This window comes from Hemiscyllium ocellatum, chromosome 6 (assembly GCF_020745735.1).
Source record: "Hemiscyllium ocellatum isolate sHemOce1 chromosome 6, sHemOce1.pat.X.cur, whole genome shotgun sequence".
In the NCBI taxonomy this organism is placed as follows: domain Eukaryota; kingdom Metazoa; phylum Chordata; class Chondrichthyes; order Orectolobiformes; family Hemiscylliidae; genus Hemiscyllium; species Hemiscyllium ocellatum.
In genome coordinates, this window is record NC_083406.1 from 89302240 (window position 1) to 89322991 (window position 20752).

At 40.3% G+C, this 20752-nt stretch overlaps 1 protein-coding gene across 1 annotated transcript in view; it reads right to left on the reverse strand.

Moving 5' to 3' along the window:
* The window catches only part of LOC132816950 (protocadherin Fat 4), a 135780-nt gene that overhangs the window by 59228 nt on the left and 55800 nt on the right, over nucleotides 1–20752 (reverse strand). The window contains exons 5-7 of the mRNA XM_060826974.1: nucleotides 16755–16935; nucleotides 9172–9422; nucleotides 1883–5764 (exon numbers count right to left, since the gene is read on the reverse strand). Of these exons, the coding sequence (XP_060682957.1) occupies nucleotides 1883–5764; nucleotides 9172–9422; nucleotides 16755–16935 (4314 nt within the window). The remainder of the gene's footprint in view (nucleotides 1–1882; nucleotides 5765–9171; nucleotides 9423–16754; nucleotides 16936–20752) is intronic.

Here is a 20752-nt window from a genome sequence, read left to right on the forward strand (position 1 = left end):
ACAAAGAAGTTGCATCAAGACAATGTTCAAAAGGGCCACAACACACTGCAGTACACCAGAACTGCAAAAATGGAAGAAGAACACCTCTACAATGTATTCGCCAAAAACGGATACCCCCGCAATTTCATCAACAGACGCTTAAGAGAAAGACAACGGAATGAGGACATGCTACAACCCAAAGGACTAGCCACACTACCATACATCAAAAACATTTCTGAACTGACAGCCAGACTACTGTGACCACTAGGACTCATAACAGCACACAAACCAACAGCCACTCTCAGACAACAACTCACCAGGACAAAGGACCCGATACCCGGCATGAGCAAAACCAATGTAGTGTACAAAGTCCCATGCAAGGACTGCACAAGACACTACACAGGACAAACAGGAAGACAGCTAATAGTCCGCATCCATGAACACCAACTAGCCACGAAAGGACATGACCAGCTATCCTTAGTAGCCACACACGCAGATGACAAAGCAACATGAATTCGACTGGGACAACACTACTATTATAGGGCAAGCCAAACAGAGAACAGCCAGGGAATTCCTAGAGGCATGGCACTCATCCACAGATTCAATCAATAAGCACATCGACCTGGACCCAATATACCGGCCACTGCAGCGGACAGCTGGAACTGACAACTGGTAGCAGCAGGTACAAATCAGTATAAATGCCAGAGGAAACATCACAGAAGCACTTTACAGGAGGCTCCCAAGCAGTGAGAATGTGACCTAGACAGGGGACGAAACGTCTGCAACATAAATTCCCAGATCGGCGAACAGAACCACAACAACGAGCACCCGAGCTACAAATCTTCTCCCAAACTTTGAACTATTATATTCATTTCATAAAGTCAGGGGATTCTATTGTGACTGTAGGATGTATTAAAAAAAGATTTTTAAAAAATTGCTAATCGACTTTCCACATTCCATAAAAAATAAATTCGTTTTCATTACAGCCAAATAAAACTATCTGTAATAACTTAACTTAAAACGTTGTAACCTTGCATAAATAAACTTGAGGATAACTGAATCAAACAGGGGTTCAAGTATTTCAACTGAATAATGGATTTCAAGGTACTTGGCAAGAATACATAATGAGATATAATATAGGTTGAGGAAGTGATCTGAGATAATCAACACAACTGTCTGTATTTGAACATATTAGTAACATACCTATATTAATCACAATAGAATTACATTACACGTGCAAGAAAGCAGAATGAAAACACTTAATTTCAAAAAAGCAGTTTTGAATGTACTTCCATTATGGTCAAAGCATGAACTTACCATTGTGGAAATGTATATTAAATAAACAAATTTAACGTATTACACAATATAGCCAGTAAATATTCTCTATATTATTAGCTTTGGTTGTCTTTTAAAAAGTTTTAGTTATTGTGATTATTACCTGTATAACTTGGAGGACATACACATAGAAAGGCTCTAGGTAAATTCAGGCAAGTCAATCCATTCTGGCACAGGTTTTGTTGGCATTCTCTTCTATCTGCTCCACAAAGGGGACCAGGTTTATCTTCAGGACAAGGGCAAGAGAAAATTCCTGGATAGTTCAGACAGGTTCCATAACTGCTACATGGGGCAGCCTGACATTCATCAATGTCCAGCTCACACAACTGACCAATATATCCATTTGGACAGATACAGTTAAAAGGTTCCATTAGACTGTGACTCAGAAAATTGACAGAGGAACTTTCTAGAAGTAAAGTGTCTATATTGACACTGATTTGCTTTGTACAGACAGCATCATGGTGACAAGGATTTGTTGCACATGGATCATAAGTAACTGCAGAAATTGTGATTCCAGTGTGAGTTCTCAGCCATTGTTCATGAGTGGTGAAAATGTCTATTAGAGTACTTCGAGATAGAGTCTGCCCATTGCTCTTTTCAATAGCTGCCATCAAGAGAACATGCCTACTCATGGGCATCATTCCGAAAACGTAGAGCTTTGTGTTATTTTTGCTTATGAGATCATCGACAGTCTTGACAAAATGCAAATACTTTTTGTCCAAAAACTCTCTAATGGAGACTCTGACCAGAAGAAAAACACTATTGTCAATTGTGACATTATTAAAATGTTTGTATTTTATATAAATATTGCTGGACACAGGACTATGAAAACCAATGTTTGCCCAGACTGTAAGATTGAAGTCCTTTTCAGAAAGCTGTTTTCCAGATTGCAGTTCACAGGTGTCTGTTGTGATAGTGAAATGGGTGGTAGAATTGGTTACTATGCTGCAGTTGAATATATTTGACACATCCAGATCCTCTGGCATTACATTACCTACTTTTCCACCAGGGAAATATTTGCCATAATAATTTATTTGAATATAAAGGTTTCTTGGCTGAGAAATGTTGTCATTTTGATCTAGTACAAGGACATGAAAAATACTCACTGAAGACATAGATGGAATTCCAGAATCATGCACAATTATAGGCAGATACAACTCACTGATGATTTCCCTTTTAATCATTTTCTGAGTTGACAGAACACCAGCTGGAGACAATGTAACAAAACTACTGGCATTATCTGCTAGCTGGTACCTGAATGGCCCTTGATTGGGGGGTGAATCTAGATCCGTAGCATTCAGGTAAATAAGTTGTGTACCAGGCGGTTGATTCTCCATTATGTATCCTTCAGTGCTGACAAGAATAGGACCATTGTCATTCACATCATCAACTATGATCATCAGTTGTGCATTCCCTGTTGCTGGGCTGGTCCCTCTACGAAAAGCAGTAATGGTCAAGTTATAAAATGGTGTGGTCTCCCTATCAAGTGAAGATGCAATAAACACTTCACCTGTTTGAGAATTCACAGAAAATGAATTATTTTTGTTTCCATCTTTAATTTGAATCTCAAACTGTTTCCATTCTGGAATGGTGCTTGAGTTATCAGCCATCAGAGATATGACTGAAGTGCCAACAAGTGAATCTTCTCTCACATGTGTCTGATAGATGGCAGATTTAAAAATGAGGGCATTACTATCTTCAAGAATAGTAATATTAATTAGTGCTTCATCCACATCAAAACCACTTATGCTTCCAATGTTCTTAGCAAGCACTTGAAGAAGAACATGACTATCTCTGTTTTGTTTCAGGTTCCCAGAGACAACTACCTCCCCAGTGTTCATATCGATCTGAAAGCCTCTCTCTTTGCTTTTTCCTATAAGTAAATAGTTAACAATGCCATCAAAACCAAGATCGCAATCAGTTGCAGTCACACAGCCTACAATAGTTCCATTGAGTGCATTCTCTGAAACAGAAAAATTATACAATGTTTTAGCAAATTGAGGGATGTATTCATTCACACCTGTAACATTAACATACACTTTAGCCAGACTGAACTTACTACTGTCATGAGTGTTAAATGCTCTGACCGTTACTTCATAAAACTGATACAGCTCAAAATTTAAAATCTCTTGCACAGTAATTATTCCAAACTGTGGATCTATAAAAAATTCAGGGTGTCCACCCTCAATAACGTAATTTATCTCAGCATGGATTCCAGAGTCTTTGTCTGTAGCATTAACTTTAAAAACAGTAGTACCACACGGTGAGTTCTCTGCCACAGTTGCAAAAAATGCCTGGCCACTAAATACAGGAGGATTGTCATTAGCATCTTCGACTTGTATAATAACATTAACAGAACCAGTCTTTGACATCCATCCACCATCTTGAGCATAAATCTGAAGAATGTAAACAGAATCCATTTCAAAATCCAAACTTCTAATTAAAGTGAGCAACCCAGCTGTGTTTTCAATAGAAAAATATGCTCCATCATTGCCAGCTACTATTGAGTACATGATTTGGCCATTTACCCCTTGGTCATTGTCAGAGGCAGTAAGGTTATCTATAACAGAACCAGCAGACCAGTCCTCAGGAATGAAATAACTCAGCTGCTGTGAGAAAAATTGTGGGGCAAATCTATTTTCTTCAGTGACCATAAAGTTAACTATTGTACTAGAAGAAAGGGATGGTGTGCCTTTATCATGTGCTGTTATTGATACAGTGAAAACTTTGTTCAGATTTGAAGCTAAAGAGTTTGCAATGAAAATCCAGCCACTCTCTTGCTCAATGCCAAATAGAAATGAACCATTATTTCCAGTGATATAATATTCTAGTTCTCCATTTGAATATGAGTCTTCATCAACTGCAGTTAGTTTAATCACTTTGGTGCCAAACTCCAAATCCACAGGAACTGGAGTTAACTGTCTGTGTGGTAAAAATATAGGGGGATGATCATTGCGAGCTATAATAGTAATTGTTACAGTTGTCTCACTGAGATTCGGTGGCTCACCAAGGTCTGAGGCAGTTAGAGTAAAATTAATTTTGTTCCAGTCAGCACTAGGGTTATCTAAGACTTTAAATGGAATGAGTTGCTTCGTGAAAATCTCGCCAGTAGTTGCATTCACTCTGAAGAATTCATGTGGAGGCTGAAGCAAGTAGAGAATGTTTCCATTGCTTTCCAAATCAGGGTCAGTGGCAGATACTTGCAGAACAAACATTTCTTTCTCCTTAGGTTCTGGAATGGTTAAACTGTAAAATGGCTCAGTAAACTGTGGTATATTGTCATTTGTATCAATGACGAATATAGTGACATCTGTGTTTACATCCCATGCTGAATCATTGGCATGTACTCGTACAATGTACCAATCTGTTGTCTCTCTGTCCAATAACCTTGTCACAATCAAATCTCCAGTGCTTTGATTCACACCAAATGGCAGACTTGCTGTCTTACCTGGAATACTGTATGTACTAATTGCATTCATACCAATATCGTCATCGGTAGTTGTAATCCGTACAATGGTAAAGCCAACTGGAGCGTTTTCAAGAACATGCGCAAGGAAGATTTGGGAAAACCGAGGAGCATTGTCATTTTTGTCAAGGACAGAAATAATGACTGTTGCCGTGCCTGTTTTGCTGTTGCTTCCTTGGTCTTTTGCTTTAACTATTAAAGTATATAATGCCATCTGTTCTCTATCCAACATCTGAGCAGTTCTTATGACTCCACTGGAACTATTGATCTTAAATGCATCATTAACATTTCCAGCATAAATACTATATTCTATGAATCCATTCAGACCAGAATCCAAATCAGCTGCAGATACGTTGCAAATATCACAGGCTGGAACATTCTCATACGTTTCACATCTGTAGATACTCTGTTTGAAAACAGGAAAATTATCATTTACATCTGTAATATTTATGTCTATTCTGGCATAAGAAGAAAATGGTGGTGAACCTGAATTCCTGGCTTCAATCCAGAGCTGGTAATATTTTACAATCTCAAAATCCAATGTGTTTTTTATCATCAATTTTCCTGTTAGTTGGTCCATGTGAAACACATCTCCAAAGTTGCCTGCCACAAGATAAAAGCGAATTGGTCTAATTTTTCCTTTCACGTTGCCAAAGGCACTGACCTTAGAAATCACAGTATTGACGGCTTGATCTTCAGGATAGACATGCACTTTGTTATCCACGAAGAATTGTGGGAAGTCATTGGTACTTTGAAACCGCACTGTAAGAGTTGTACTGTCCATTTTTGGATCGTCTCCTCCATCAATTACATGAACAATTACTGTAATGTCCATTAATCCTTTCAATATCTGTTTTGCAAAAATCACACCCCTAACTGGATCAATAGCAAACTTGTTTGCATTCGGGCCAGACAAGGAAAACCTCAGGTCTGCATTTATTCCTGTATCTCTATCTTTTGCTGTTACGGCGTAAACAAATGAACCTGTGGGAATAGTTAAAGACAGTGATTCATTAAAAATATATCCATAAAAGCTGCTTTTTGTCATTTGAAATGTGAGCATTGCTTGCAAAGTCTGCATTTATTGTCCAATCCTAATTGACCTTGGAATGGATGGCTTAGAGGGCAGTGAAAATTCAAAACATGGTGGCTGAAGTCACTTGTAGGTCAGACATGGTCAGGCAATAGATTTCCTTGGCTGAAGGAGGACAGGACATCCTCCCATGAAGGAAGGATATTAATAAACCATGTGGGTGGCTCCAATAATCCTGTACTTACATGATTTGTCTTCTCTTTTTATTTATTTGGGGCCATGGGCATTGCTGACGATTACAGCATTTATTGTCCATCCCTATGGTCAATCACATTTGCTGTGGGTCCAGACCCAAGTCTAATAGAATCCCTACAGTGTGGAAGCGAGATATTCAGCCATTGAGTCCACACCAACCCTCCAAAGGGCATTCAACCCAGATCCACACCTCTACCTTATCCCCGTAACCCTTCATTTCTATGGCTCACCCACCCAGCCTGCATATTCCTGGACACTATGGGCAATTCGCATTGCCTTAAATAGTTAAGTAAAGGACACTTTAGATGCTCTCCTTACTATTCTACCGAATGTGTGAAGGCTTCGGGGAAAGATGCCTCCTATTTGGTTCCTAATGCCCCACACAAGGCCGTGCTGACGAAATGCTAGGGCACCCCCCCTCCCCCCCACCCCACAACGACCCCTACCATCCTCCACTCAGTCCCTTCAAACGCTCCCTGAGGCCTGTCTGACTGACCCTGGCTTGGCTGCTCTACATAACTGAACTCTGGGGCCTCCATAGCTTTTCCAGATGGTGACCTCCTACACTACTAGTAGTAGCCATTATTTGTCACTCTGAGCACCCTAGGGATTCCAACAGCAGGAAGGGAAGTGCCTGATTGGAGTCCAATCCCAACCAGGCTTCTGGAAGTGGCCATGGTGGTGTTGCCACCAGCTGACATAGCCATTGAATTCATACCCAAACGTTTGAAAGTGCATTGTATTACTAGTCTGGCAAATTTACTGCTAACATCCTCATATGTGTTTTACAATCAAATCTATTACAGTCATCTTAGTTAATAGGACTATCCATTGTACAGTGTAATTTAGAAGTTTCAGTTTATTTCCCTGCCCTACATTTCTGCATATAATGATTGATAAGTTATCATTAAACTTTCAAACATATCATCCTAAATGCTCAATGATTGCTGCATTCGAGGTTTCTGCTGCCCTTACTACGTCCCAAAACTTTGAGGCTTGGTCAGTTACTTCTGTAACACTTTCCGGATTATTTAGAGACTTGCTGTAACTCAAAATGGTCATGCTCTAAAGATTTCAAGATTAGGAGCAGAATTTCTTATGCCCCTTATAAAATCTTTGATGTAAGAGGGATCTGACTGTGAACTTTGGGGTTTCTTGCCCTGGCTTATCTTAGAGAGGTCAAACCCATGGCAGCTATGGGATCCACCTGGAGTTCTCAACAGGGACTGTGGGTTGGAACTAAAAAATCTGTAGACAACATTTTCCCTGCAATCTTTAATCTGGATCTCTTCATAATTGTTTTTTTTTAGAATAATTTCAAAATAATCTTCTCAGTTATAATGTCCAATGAAAATTCTGAGGGAAGGAGGTGACCAACATATGCTTTTAACCTGGTAATGACATTCAAGTCATCAAATCTCGCCCTGGCACCGTGAACTTTACTAGTTGAGTGACAGAGTTCAGATTTCATCACTATTACGGTAAGAGAGGAAAAGAAACATCACACGTCAGACAAATTTCTTAGCAATTGAAATTACTGACTGATGTAAATGATAATGCAGGAACCAAAACTATTCAGTTCAACTTTTTCAGAAAGTTCAAGATGGGTTGCCTTTCTAATGAAGCCTTTTTTTTTCACAACTCCTCTTTTCAATTTTCTGTTACTCACATATCAAGCTATGAATCACATTGCCTATAACTGTGTTTATAATACATTTCTACTGCTCCTCCTTGACTTCTCCATAGCCTCCAATATGACCAAACATTTTTTTTATCCAGCAATATCTTTTCTCCATTATTCATCCCTGTGGAACTTTTTTCACTTGTCTACATTCTTAATTGTCACACTGTAGCCAAAACCCTATTTAAAAACTGCTTCTCTTCCCAGCTGTAAACTGCCACATCCAGAGAGTTCAATTTTATGCCTTTTTATTTCCTCATCTACTTGATGTCCCTTAATGATGTTATTCAAAGTCACGAAGGTCAGCTTCTGCGTGTACACTGATGACCAATGACAATCACTGGCTCCATCCTACAGAGGTTCTGACTGACCTACCTTTCTGGACAAACCCAACATCCTTCAACTAAACTTTGGAAACAATGATGTATTGCTTTTGATTGTTGCCATTAGCTCATTCCCTCGCTATAGATTGCCAACTTCCCTGGCTATTGTTTCACCTTTCCCAGACTGTTTGAGATCTATTTGGCCTTGAGCTGTGCTTTTGTTCCAATATCTGATTTCATAAAGGGAGAACGGGTGTTCTGGTTTCCTCCTACAGTCCAAAAATGTGCAGGTTATGTGAATTGGCCATGCTAAATTGCCCATAGTGTTAGGTGAAGGGGTAAATGTAGGGGAATGTGTCTGGGTCGGTTGTGCTTCAACGGGTCGGTGTGGACTTGTTGGGCCGAAGGGCTTGTTTCCACACTATAAGTAATCTAATCTAATCTAATCTAAATACTTCTACCTACATAATATTTTTTCCTCTTCAGTCCATCCATTGTCATTGGCGTCTCATACTCTGACAGCTTGGTTCTCCTATTTGTCCCTTATCCTTTGACATATCAAATTCTATTCACCCATCAATCTCATTCTTGTTAATCTAGGTCAGTATTCAATCTACGCATGTTTCAAATTCAAAATTGGCATCTTTGTCTTTAATTTCTCCATAATCTCAGTAGTTTTCACTTGTCTTAAACTGCTACCAAATTCTCTGATCCTCCTCCTCTGACCTTTTGTGGCATTCACCTACCCCAGCACCCTGACCACACCGCACCCACCAAATTTACTCACTTAGTTCCTGATCGTTGGAAATTCTTACCCTTTATTGCTTTGCCTCTTCACTGTTCTCTCCTCCGTTAAGAAACATTTTATACCTAGCTTTATGATTTCTATCTTGGGTTAGCATTCATTTCATACTGTGCCCTTAAGAAGCCTTAAAATGTTTATTTCTTCAAGTCCAAGTTGTCGTTCTCAATTACTTTTTGAGAAGAGATTGATATTGCAAAATCATATGTAACATCATTAGGAATGATAAAAGACTGCAATTAGGTTAAAAAAAAGTCCTGTTTGATATGAATATGGAAATATATTTCAGAAACTTACCCTCATTTCGAATTGCAGGGACATTTGCGACATATGGATCATTCTGGAACTCAGGTGGCTCATCATTTACATCCTCTACTATGACCAACACTAAGGTTGAACTGGACAATGGCTCCATCTGATTTTTGTCAGTAGCTAGAACAATCAGTGTATAACTTGTCTGGATTTCCCTGTCCAAAGTAGAAGTGGTAACAATTTCTCCACTGATTGGGTCAATAGAGAATGGAGACTCTCCAAACTCCATTGAGTAGCTAGGAATGAAAAGAGCACAATTGGAATCATTTAGTTGTAGCATTTACAAGTCACAATAACTTTTCTGTAAGTCTTTAGTATAAGTCACACTTTCACACAACTTTATATTCCGTGGGGAGCCATCAGGTGTGAATGGCATCACTGTTTCATGATTGCTACAGTCCAACAGAATGCCTACACTAATTCAGAATTGTAAACATCTTTGAATGAGACCATGACCATTGAAGGTTAAGGTGTGGATTTAAAGTCCTACAGCAGCTTAAAAGGTCAGGGATCTTTTAAGCTGCAAGAACCTTTTATGATTGCTTTCTCCCTGCGGTGAAACATAACTTTTAGGGGGAAGACGCTCTACTTTGCAGATTCAACCCGCTACTTCAGGAGGTTAGGCCAAGTTTTGTATCTGACAAAAGAAACAAAGGTCACGAGCAGAGAGGAATTACAAGACCATCAGATAAAGGAGCAGAAGCTGGCCTTTCAGCCTACTCTGTCATTCAATGAGATCATAGCTGAGCTAAAACTCCTCAACTCCACCTTCATGCCATTTCCCTACAACACTTGATTCCTTTACTGATTCAAAGACTGCCGATCTCAGCCTTAAATATGTATAACGACCCAGCCTCTATAGCATTCTGGGTCAAATGATTCCACAATTTCACAATTTCACAACTCACTGAGAGAAGAATTTCCTCCCCATTTTTGTCTTCAAAGGATGAATACCATTTGAGTTTCTCCCACATAACAACTTGGTTAAGAGTTAGGTTAAAAGTAAATGATCCCCAAGAGGAAAACAGCAGACTCAAAACAGCTGGAAGGATTATAAAACCTTGCCAACCTAGAAATACATTTCTGCCTTCTGAGGCAGATCAAATGGAAATCTGATGAAACATTTTATTTGCCTTTAGCTGCCACAGACAGTCCACTGGCCAGTGGAGAAGGCAATCAAAATAGGATGAAGAAAATAGAGGGTAGAATTCCAACAGAATGGAACTCCTGCTCACTGTGAAATCACATCAACTTGTTTAATTAGGAAAGGAAAACTTAGATTATCAGGATTTCAGAGCCTTTATGTAAAATATGTCAATGCACAGCTAAAGTAGTTCATATGTATGGACAACACACAGTGTAGATACAATAAAGAACTGCAGATGCTGGAAGTCTGAAACAAAAATTGCTGGAGAAATTCAGCAGATCTGGCAGCATCCGTGGAGTGAAAGCAGAGTTAATGTTTCAAGTCAAATGACCCACCTTTAGATTTCACTATAACAACACTTTATAACACAATGAACAATGCAATGTCATAACTTTATCTACAAAGCATAATGATACATTTCATTACAGGAATTAATAAAGTTTTATCAATATAAATTAGCCGGGGAAGTGATAGCATAGTGGTAACATCAGGGGACTAGGAAACTAAAGACCTAGGTTAATGATCTGGATACATGGGTTCACATTTCACTATGATATCTGGAATCATACAAAGCAAAAGAGGCCCTTCAGCCCAGCAAGGCTACACTTTCCAGCATTTGACCTATAGCCTTGAATGTTATACTGATAATATTAAAATTCAATTAATAAATCTGGAATTGTAATCATTGAACTAGTCTCAATGATGGTGACCCATTATAACTTTTTATTTAAAACAAACATCTGGTTCACTAATGTCCTTTAGAAAGGGACTGTTGCTGTCTTTACCTGGCCTACATATGACCCCAGACATGTAATGATTGACTTTTTTTTTGTAGATATTTTTATTGAAATTTAACATTTTTGCAAATTTACAAAAATAAACAAAACTCTCAAATACAAACATTGATGTACAATTAAATCATATATACAATAGTCATAATTTAACAAAGAAAAGAGAAAGAAAGAAAACAAAAAAAGAAAAAAAAGAAACAAAAAAAAGAAAAAAAAACTCAACTTTCTACTAATCTAACCTATAACTAACCAGAGTGTATACCTAAGTCTCTTACATGCTCGGAATGTATAAACATCAAATATAATAAAACCCGTATTCGCGCAGGATTCCTCTCCCAAGGGGCCCCGGAGCAGCCCGGTCTGAAATCTTCACTGAATAAAAGCCCTTGTTAGGATAGCCGAAATATCTGCATTTATATAATTCAAAAAGGGCTGCCATATTTTATAAAATAATTCAGTCTTTCGGTGCACCATATTTGTGAGGAAGTCAAGGGGGATATATTCCATAATTAATCTGTGCCAATTTGAAAGTCCAGGGGGGCCCTCAGCCACCCAGTTCACCAAAATATTTTTCCTTGCACAGAAAGAGAGAATAGAAAATAATCTCTTCCCATGCATATCCAGAGATGAGAGGTTCGAAAAGCCCAAAAGGAGAGATACAGGGTCCACCCTAATTTCCGTTCCTAAAATTTCTGTCAGGGTATTTGCCACTTTAGTCCAGTATCTGCGGATTTTCTGACAAGTCCACAGACAATGTACAAGAGTACCCACCTCTATTTTGCATTTAGGACACATTGGAGATGCTCCTGCCTTAAATTTTGCCAGTCGAGCCGGAGCTATATGGGCCCTATGAAGTATCTTTAGTTGGATAGCCTGAGTTCTGTTACAGATAGCAATTCTTCTAGCATTTTCCCAAATGTCATTCCACATATCCTCAGAGATTTCTAGCCCCAAGTCCTGCTCCCATGTTTTAAGCAGGTCATCCATGTCTCCTGAGACTCCATCATGTAGCAAATGGTATATAGTACTAACGGAGGATGCCCCCGCTGGTCGTAAGACATTACGTTCTCTGTCTGATTTATAAAGACTATCTATTAATGTAGTCTTCCTCTGTATATAATCTCGAACTTGGAAGTATCGAAAGAGATCCCCATTAGGTATTCCGAATTTCAGACGCAGCTGCTCAAAGGACATCAGGATCCCATCTTTAAATAGGTCCCCTAAGCATGAGATGCCCCTGGATCTCCAGAGTTTAAAGGTGGCATCTGTAATCCCCGGTTGGAATCCCCATGCGCCTACTATTGGTGCATGGGGGGATGTTTTATGTGAGTTACCCTCATTTTGCCGCATTATATTCCAGGCCTTAATTGTGTTTAATATTATGGGATTTTTACAGTGGTCTGTAATGATTTTCCTCTTATCTGAAAATAAAAGGTTAATAAGTGGGTATTTTACTTGGGAGGCTTCGATATCCAGCCGAATTGATTGTGGATCAGATGAAACCCAATCAGCTATGTAACTTAGTAGGGAGCTTAACTGATATTTCCTAAAGTCTGGGAAGTCCAGTCCTCCCCTTGCCTGTGGAAGCTGTAGCTTCTTCAGCTTAATAAGGGGCCGTCTATGGTTCCAAATAAAGGAGCCCAACCAGCCATATAATTTACGTAGGGCTAGCCTTGGCAGCATCAGCGGGAGCATTCTCATAGGATATAAGAGACGGGGCAGAACATTCATTTTAATTAATGCTATTCTCCCTAGCCAGGAAATCGGAAGGTCTCTCCATCACTGGAGGTCCTGCCTTATCCTTTCCATTAATTGTACAAAATTAGCCCTATACAGCTGATCAAATACTGGCGTGATAAAAATACCTAAATATAAGAAGCCCTCCAGGGACCAACGGAAGGGAAAAGGGGATCCGTCCATTAAGTGGGGTATCATAGCCAGACCACCCATTGGCATGGCTTCCGATTTTGAAAAATTAATTTTATAGCCTGAGAATGCACTAAATATATTAATAACTTGAATTAGACGAGGCACTGACATTAAAGGATTACTGAGGAATAAGAGAACGTCATCTGCATAGAGGGTAATTTTGTGTTTACCTGTACCAATCCTCGGGGCCGTTATATTAGGATCAGTCCAGATGGCTTCTGCTAATGGTTCGATTATCAGTGTAAACAACAATGGTGAGAGAGGACATCCTTGACGGCAGCCCCTACCCACACTGAAGCCATCCGATCTTAACCCATTAGTAATAACAGCTGCTTTGGGGTCATTATACAATGTTGAAACCCATTTGGTAAACACCTGTCCAACGCCAAACCTTTCCAATGTGTAAAATAAATATGACCATTCAACCCTATCAAATGCCTTTTCCGCATCCAATGAAATTACTACTCCTGGTATCTTGCCCTGATGACAGGCTTGGATCATATTCAAGACCCTTCTGATATTATTGGATGATCTGCGGCCCTTAATAAATCCCGTCTGGTCCTCCTTTATAATATATGGCAGTACCCTTTCTAGTCTTAGTGCTAACATTTTTGAGAGAATTTTAAAGTCTACATTTAGTAAGGATATTGGTCTGTAAGATGCACAATCTTCTGGGTCTTTTCCTTTTTTGAGGATAAGAGGAATATTTGCTTCTTTCAGCGTGGGCGGGAGACAGACCTGACTATGCGCAAAATTATACATATCCATAAGTGGGTCAGCCAATATTCCTGTAAATTCTTTATAGAATTCAGCTTGAAAACCATCCGGGCCCGGTGCTTTTCCGCTCTGAAGTTGCCTAATTGCCTCAAGTATTTCTTGGACTGTTAAAGGGGTATTTAGGGCCGACACCTGTTCCGGAGTCAGGCCCGGGAAGGTCAAATTTTTAAAAAATGACTGCATCCTCCTAATCCTATCTTCACAATCCTGCGATCTATATAGTTCAGAATAAAATTCTTTAAAGGTCGCATTGATCTTTTTATGATCATGAGTCAGGGTACCTGTACTTTCCTTGATGGTCGGAATAGTTTGAGGGGCTTTCTTTTTCTTTGCAAGAAATGCTAAGTATCTACCCGGTTTGTCGCCATATTCGTATAATCTTTGTTTCGCAAATAATATTTCCCTTTTAGCCAATGATTGACTGTTAACTGCGTTCTGAAATGGTTTTGCAAGAGTTCAAGGACAATGCAAGAGGGGCAACAAGTTCTAGCCTTGCCAGTGGTGGCCACATTCCATGAAGGAACTAAATAAAGTCAACAATCAGCAAGTAGCTTGCAAGTTGGAAGGTTAAATGCAAAATTGAACCAATTGACTGAACTAAAAAAAATAGACAAGGTGTAAGTTTGTATGCTGTTGAAGAAGGATGTGTGTGTGTGTGTCCAATTCTTAGTAATGAATGAAGAAATATCTTTAAAATTATATAAATTTGTCAGTTTTGAACAAAACAGCAATGAAAATTCAACTATTCAAACAACTGAAAGAGATTAATGGTGAGGTGTGGGCAGTTACGACAGTTCAGTTAAGCGAAAAATGATAGAAATGAATTTATTAAAACACTTTCCTAAATCTCAAAATCTCTGGCATTCTTACAAATGCAATGTACATTATTAAACTGTAGTTAAAGATTGGTGAAGGGTTTTGAGTGACTGCATTGAACTAAGTAGAATATACAGCACAGAAACCATTCAGACCACCTAGTTTCAGCCAGGCTTTCAGTTCCAGCAAGCTTCTTTGTATCCTTCTTTCCCAAATACTGTCAGTACTAACTTCTATTATTTTCACCTTCATGTCATCTCAAACATTTATGTAAAATCAGTGTGCAGCTAAAGCAGTTTGTATGCATGGACAACACAGTTTGAATATCTCTATAATGAAAGGTAAAGATAAAGTCGCCATAGATCCAGGAGATCATGCTCTCTCGTGAGAGAGAGAAAGAGAGAGAGAGAGAACTACTATTGTTTTGAACTGAGGGTGCACAAGCCTCAGGTGAGGGGTGAGGTTGAGAAGGGGGAACCTTCATTGTAGAGTCATAGAGTTATAGATTCCTACAGTGTGGAATCTGACCTAGTCCCACTTGCCAGCATTTAACCCATATTACTCTAAACCCTGCCTCCTCATATATGAACCAAATGACTCTTAAATGTTGTAATTGTATCCACCTCCAACACTTCCTCTGGCAGCTTGCTCCATACATGCACCACCCTCTGTGTGAAATAGTTACTCCTCAGGTCCTTTGTAAGTATTCCCCCACGCCTTAAACCCATGCCCTCTTGTTTTGTACTCCACATTCATTATAATAAGTGTATTATGTAATTAATAATGGACTGTTATTATTTTACCTAGGAAATATAAGTTTCTTCTCACCTATGAAGTATTTAGATATGTTGCTTTCTAAATAACCATTTTTCCAAAGAAGCCCAGAGCTATTGAAGTGAAACAACTTGATGAGATTCACGAAAATCTCAAAATAGCCTTTGCATTAGATTTGTGAATAAGACATAAAAGTGATCCTATATGTTACTTGTACTTTAGACTGATGTAGATGGGATCAGGAAACCTCAATGATTTAAATATGAAATTAATGGTATGTTTTAATAGTTTTAAGGTGATATAATGCTTGCTATGAACACATAAACATTAATTCTTGAGGAGAAATCCTGGACAGTATTCTCTCTTATGTTTCATAACCCCCAAATACAGGGAGGAATTAATCATCTCCCTTCTGAATTAATCAATTAGTGGGAAGATGGTGGGCTTGCATTCCAAATAAGGATGGATGGTAGCTACTCAAGCCTGGTGAATCATTAGGAGGCCATGAAACATTGAAGACATTTGTTTAACTCCTAGTGAGACTAGGGTTCAAGTCTCACCTGTTCCTGAAGTGTGTAATGATAGATTGAGGGGGAGGGGGTCGTCCAAAGGGATTCCTCTGGCCACAGCTGAGGCCAGGCAGGCTGTGAAATATGCCTCAAGCTGGGGAACTGGCAGCCAACTACAACTTCCAGACTGCCTCTGACAAGAGGCCTCATTTGACCTTCACTACAGGAAGTGTAGTATACTTTAATTACTGGTGGGTGACTCCACTAACTCCTATCCTGCCTTCAGCGAAAAAAAAGGCCAGGAGGCAGGATGGAGCTACCAAACTAGCCACTGCTGAGCAGTGTGCAACTTCATGTCCTCCTGCCTCTGTGCTCTCCCCCATTAGAGCGGGGAGAATAGCTAAAAAAATCCTGCCCCACTTTCCATTAAACAGAAAATAAGCATCTTCCTTTCAATTATTGAAGTTAATATTAGCAAGCAAACAAATAGATGGAATGATGAAGCAAGTCTTTGTGAAAGCACAGATCTTAACAAATTGATTATCTTCAACGTGGTTCTGTGTGTTGTTTAGCGAATCTGTATGCCATCATACCTGACTTTGGATTAGTGGTGCTGGAAGAGCACAGCAGTTCAGGCAGCATTCAAGGAGTAGCGAAATCGACGTTTCGGGCAAAAGCCCTTCATCAGGAATCCTGATGAAGGGCTTTTGCCCGAAATGTCGATTTTGCTGCTCCTTGGATGCTGCCTGAACTGCTGTGCTCTTCCAGCACCACTAATCCAGAATTTGGCTTCCAGCATCTGCAGTCATTGTTTTTACATCATACCTGACTTGCCCATTCCCTCCAGCATCTGGATCAACCGCATGGACAGTTAAAACCTTGAAGCCAATGGGGGCAGCTTCACTGACTGTGACACTGCATTGACGTTGGTCAAAAAGAGGAGTGTTATCGTTGAGATCATCAACAATTATTCTGATTGTTCCAGATCCAGTAAGTGGTGGATCACCTAGAAAAACAGAGGAAACCTGAAGGTTACAATCCATTATTCCATAACTGATATTGAGTCATTAACATACATATTTTTATTTTGTGAACTCCTCTCAAAATTTGGTCTCATAGAGTCATAGAGATGTACAGCATGGAAACAGACCTTTTGGTCCAACCTGCCCATGCCGACCAGATATCCCAACCCAATCTAGTCCCACCTGCCAGCACCCACCCCACATCCCTCCAAACCCTTCCTATTTATATACCCATCCAGATGCCTTTTAAATGTTGCAATTGTACTAGCTTCCACCACTTCCTCTGGCAGCTCATTCCACACACGCACCACCCTCTGCGTGAAACATTTGCCCCTTAGGTCTCTTTTACATCTTTCTCCTCTCACCATAAACCTATGCCCTCTAGTTCTGGACTCCCCTACACCAGGGAAAAGACTTTGTCTATTTACCCTATCCATGCCCCTCATGATTGTATAAACCTCTATAACGTCACCCCTCAATCTCCAACACTCCAGGGATAACAGCCCCAAACTAATCAACCTCTCTCTGTATAGCTAAAATTCTCCAACCCTGGCAACATCATTGTTAATCTTTTCTAAACCCCTTCAAGTTTCACAACATCCTTCCGATAGGAAGGAGACCAAAATTGCATGCAATATTCCAAAAGTGGCCAAACGAATGTCCTATACAGCCACAATATGACCTCCCAATTCCTGTTCTTAATACTCTGACCAATAAAGGAGAGCATAGCAAATGCCTTCTCAGTCACAATTGCCTTTACTAGCCCTCTTTAAACAGCGGATGGAACTCTAGCACTCTGAGCAACTGATACTGAAGTAATGGAGATATGTGTCCAAGTCAGGATGGTGTGTGACGTGAAGGGGAAATGGAGATTGTTATATTCTCACAACATTGTACCTTTCATCCTATTTGGTATTTGAGATTACGGAGGTGGGAGCTTACCGTGATATAAACTAGGTGACTAATGGGACTGCCTCTTAAAAATGATACCTCCTTCACAACATACCAAAACCGGGATAGATATTGAATCTGACAATGGTGCCAGCAATTAACTGAACAATTCTGACCTGGATATAGAAACAGACTTCACATTTTGAGAACACTGACCCCTCTGCTTTTTCTCTATAAATGCTGCCAGATCTGCTGAGTTTCCCCAACAATTCTGTTGACATATTTTTTTCTTTTTCCTTAAAACTTTACTAGGAGAAAGTGAGGACTGCAGCTGCTGGAGATCAGAGCTGAAAATGTGTTGCTGGAAAAGTGCAGCAGGTCAGGCAGCATCCAAAACTTAAAACTTTACCCCCACACTACTGCCTAGCTGTGGTAGTGCTTATTTCACAGTGCAGGTGTGAGACAGAGTGAAAGATGACAGCTGTACAAATCTTTATTCAATTTCCACCACCAGGAAGAAAGGAAACACCCGAGTAGCCAATGACAAGCAGTGCCCTTCACATCAAAGGGCAATGCTGTGTGATCAGAAAAAGTGAAGGGGAGGATAGGCGTTAAATAAAAATAGAGTTGGAGGGGAAAATAAAGCACTCCACTGCCTGCTGTGCCCACCTCTCCCTGAACAACTCGGGGCACCCGGGCTTGGACGTAGCAGTGGAAGAGGAGCAGGCAATCGGCCATAATGACCCTCTCTACAGCCTGCTGCCAGTTTGGCCATGCTCAGGAGCAGACCTACGAACAATTCTGTTTATATTTGTCACAGCCAATTATCACTCCATCAGTCTACTCTTGATCATCGGTAAAGTGGTGTAAAGTGTCAACAACAGTGCTATCAAGCACATACTCAACAATAACCTGCTCACTGATCCTCAGTTTATGCTCCACCAGGGCCACTCAGCTCCTGATCGCATTACAACTTTAGTTCAAACATGGAGAAAAGATCTGAGTTCCATAGGGGAGGTGAGAGTGACTGCTCTAGACAGTGAGGCTACATTTGATCAGACATGGCAACAAAGACCCCCTAACAAAACTGGAGTCAATTGGAATGGGGAAGATCTCTCTGCTTGGAGTCATACCTGGCACAAAGCAAAATACTTATGGTTGTAGAGGTCAGTCATCTCAGCTCCTGGATATCTCTGCAAGAGTTCCTCAAGGTAGTGGTTCAGGTAGAATCATCTCCAGATACTTCATCAATGACCTTCCCTCCATTATAAGGAGAGAAGTGGGGATGTTCGCTGATGATTGTATAATGTTCAGAACAATTCATGATTCTTCAGATATTGAAGCAGTCCATGTCCAAATGCAATAAGATCTGGACAATCTCCCATCATGGGCTGAAACCTGGCAAGTAACATCTATGCCACACAAATGCCAGAAATGGCCATCTCCATTAAAAGAGAATTTAACCTCCACCCCTTGACATTCAACGGCATCACCATCACTGAATCCCACAGTCTCCACATCCTTGGGGTTACCATTGAGCAGAAACTGTACAGGACTCATCCTATATATAGTGCGGCTACAAGAGTCAGTCAGAGGCTCTGAATCCTGCAGCAAGTAACTCACCTCTTGACTCCCCAAAGCCTGTCCATCATCTACAAGGCACAAGTCAGGAACATGGTGGAGTACTCACCATATTCAAGATGAATGCAGCTCCAACAACACTCAAGAAGTTTGAGACCATGAAGATAAAGCAGTTGGCTTGATTGGCACCATATCCACAAGCATCCATTCCCTCCACCACTGATGTTCAGTGGCAGCTGTGTAATATCAACAAGATACATTGCAGAAATTCACCAAAGATCTTTAAAGACCTCCTTCCAAACCCACAACCACTTCCAACGAGAAGGACAAGGGCAGCAGACACACAGGAACAGCACCACCTGCAAGTTCCCTTCCAAACCACTCACCATCCTGACTTGGAAATATATTGCCATTTCTTCAGTGTTGCTGGATCAAAATCCTGGAATTCCTTCCCTTACGGTATTGTATAAGTCTATCTACAGCACATGGACTGTAGTGGTTCAGGAAGGCAGCTCACCATCTTCTCAAGGGCAACTAGGGAAGGATAATAAATATTGGGCCAGCCTGTGATGCCTATGTCCTATAAATGATTAAAAAAAATTACTGTGCAACTTTCTATCTTATCGAAGGGAGTGATCAGTGTAGACAGTGAGTATTCTAAAATGTGGAGTGAGCACTCGGCATCTTCAGCTTACCACATGCTGCAAAGGACCTCCATGGCTACCAGGCACCAACATCTCTCAGCATGCTCCCTGGGACTGGACACACAAACTCCACATCCATGGATTTGATAATCTGTAAGAACCTTCTTGGCACATATCTGATCTACGTACAGGGCACTTCTGCATTTGTGTAATGCACTTCAGTCTGCACCAGCAACTAGAATTGTAATGCAGCAACAAGGACTGTTTGCACTCTGGACCACACTGCATCTCCAGCTTGGTTGCTGACTTACTCTGAGGCTACTTGGATGCTTATAACATTCTGGGCCTTACATTGCCCTGCCTTGTCTTTTAGTGCTTTGCCCACTCAACCAGACATATCTGTGCTATTTAGTGCACACACAAAGCCATGGTTGTTGTAGTTGTCAGTAGTCCTCAGTCAAATGAAGGACGATAGTGTTCAGTCAAGACACAGTAAGTGAAAAGCAGCCCATGATACCAATCTCGGGGTTGAGACACAGTTAGTCAGCTTCTCCATGTAGTCAGTGTTAGGATCATGTCGACTTAAGGGGTAAGGAGCAGAATGTCAGGCAGCTCTCCTACCCGTTTTGATCCTTTCTGTCCTATTGTGGAAATGAGAGAGAGAGAGGTATTAAGAGTGATAAAA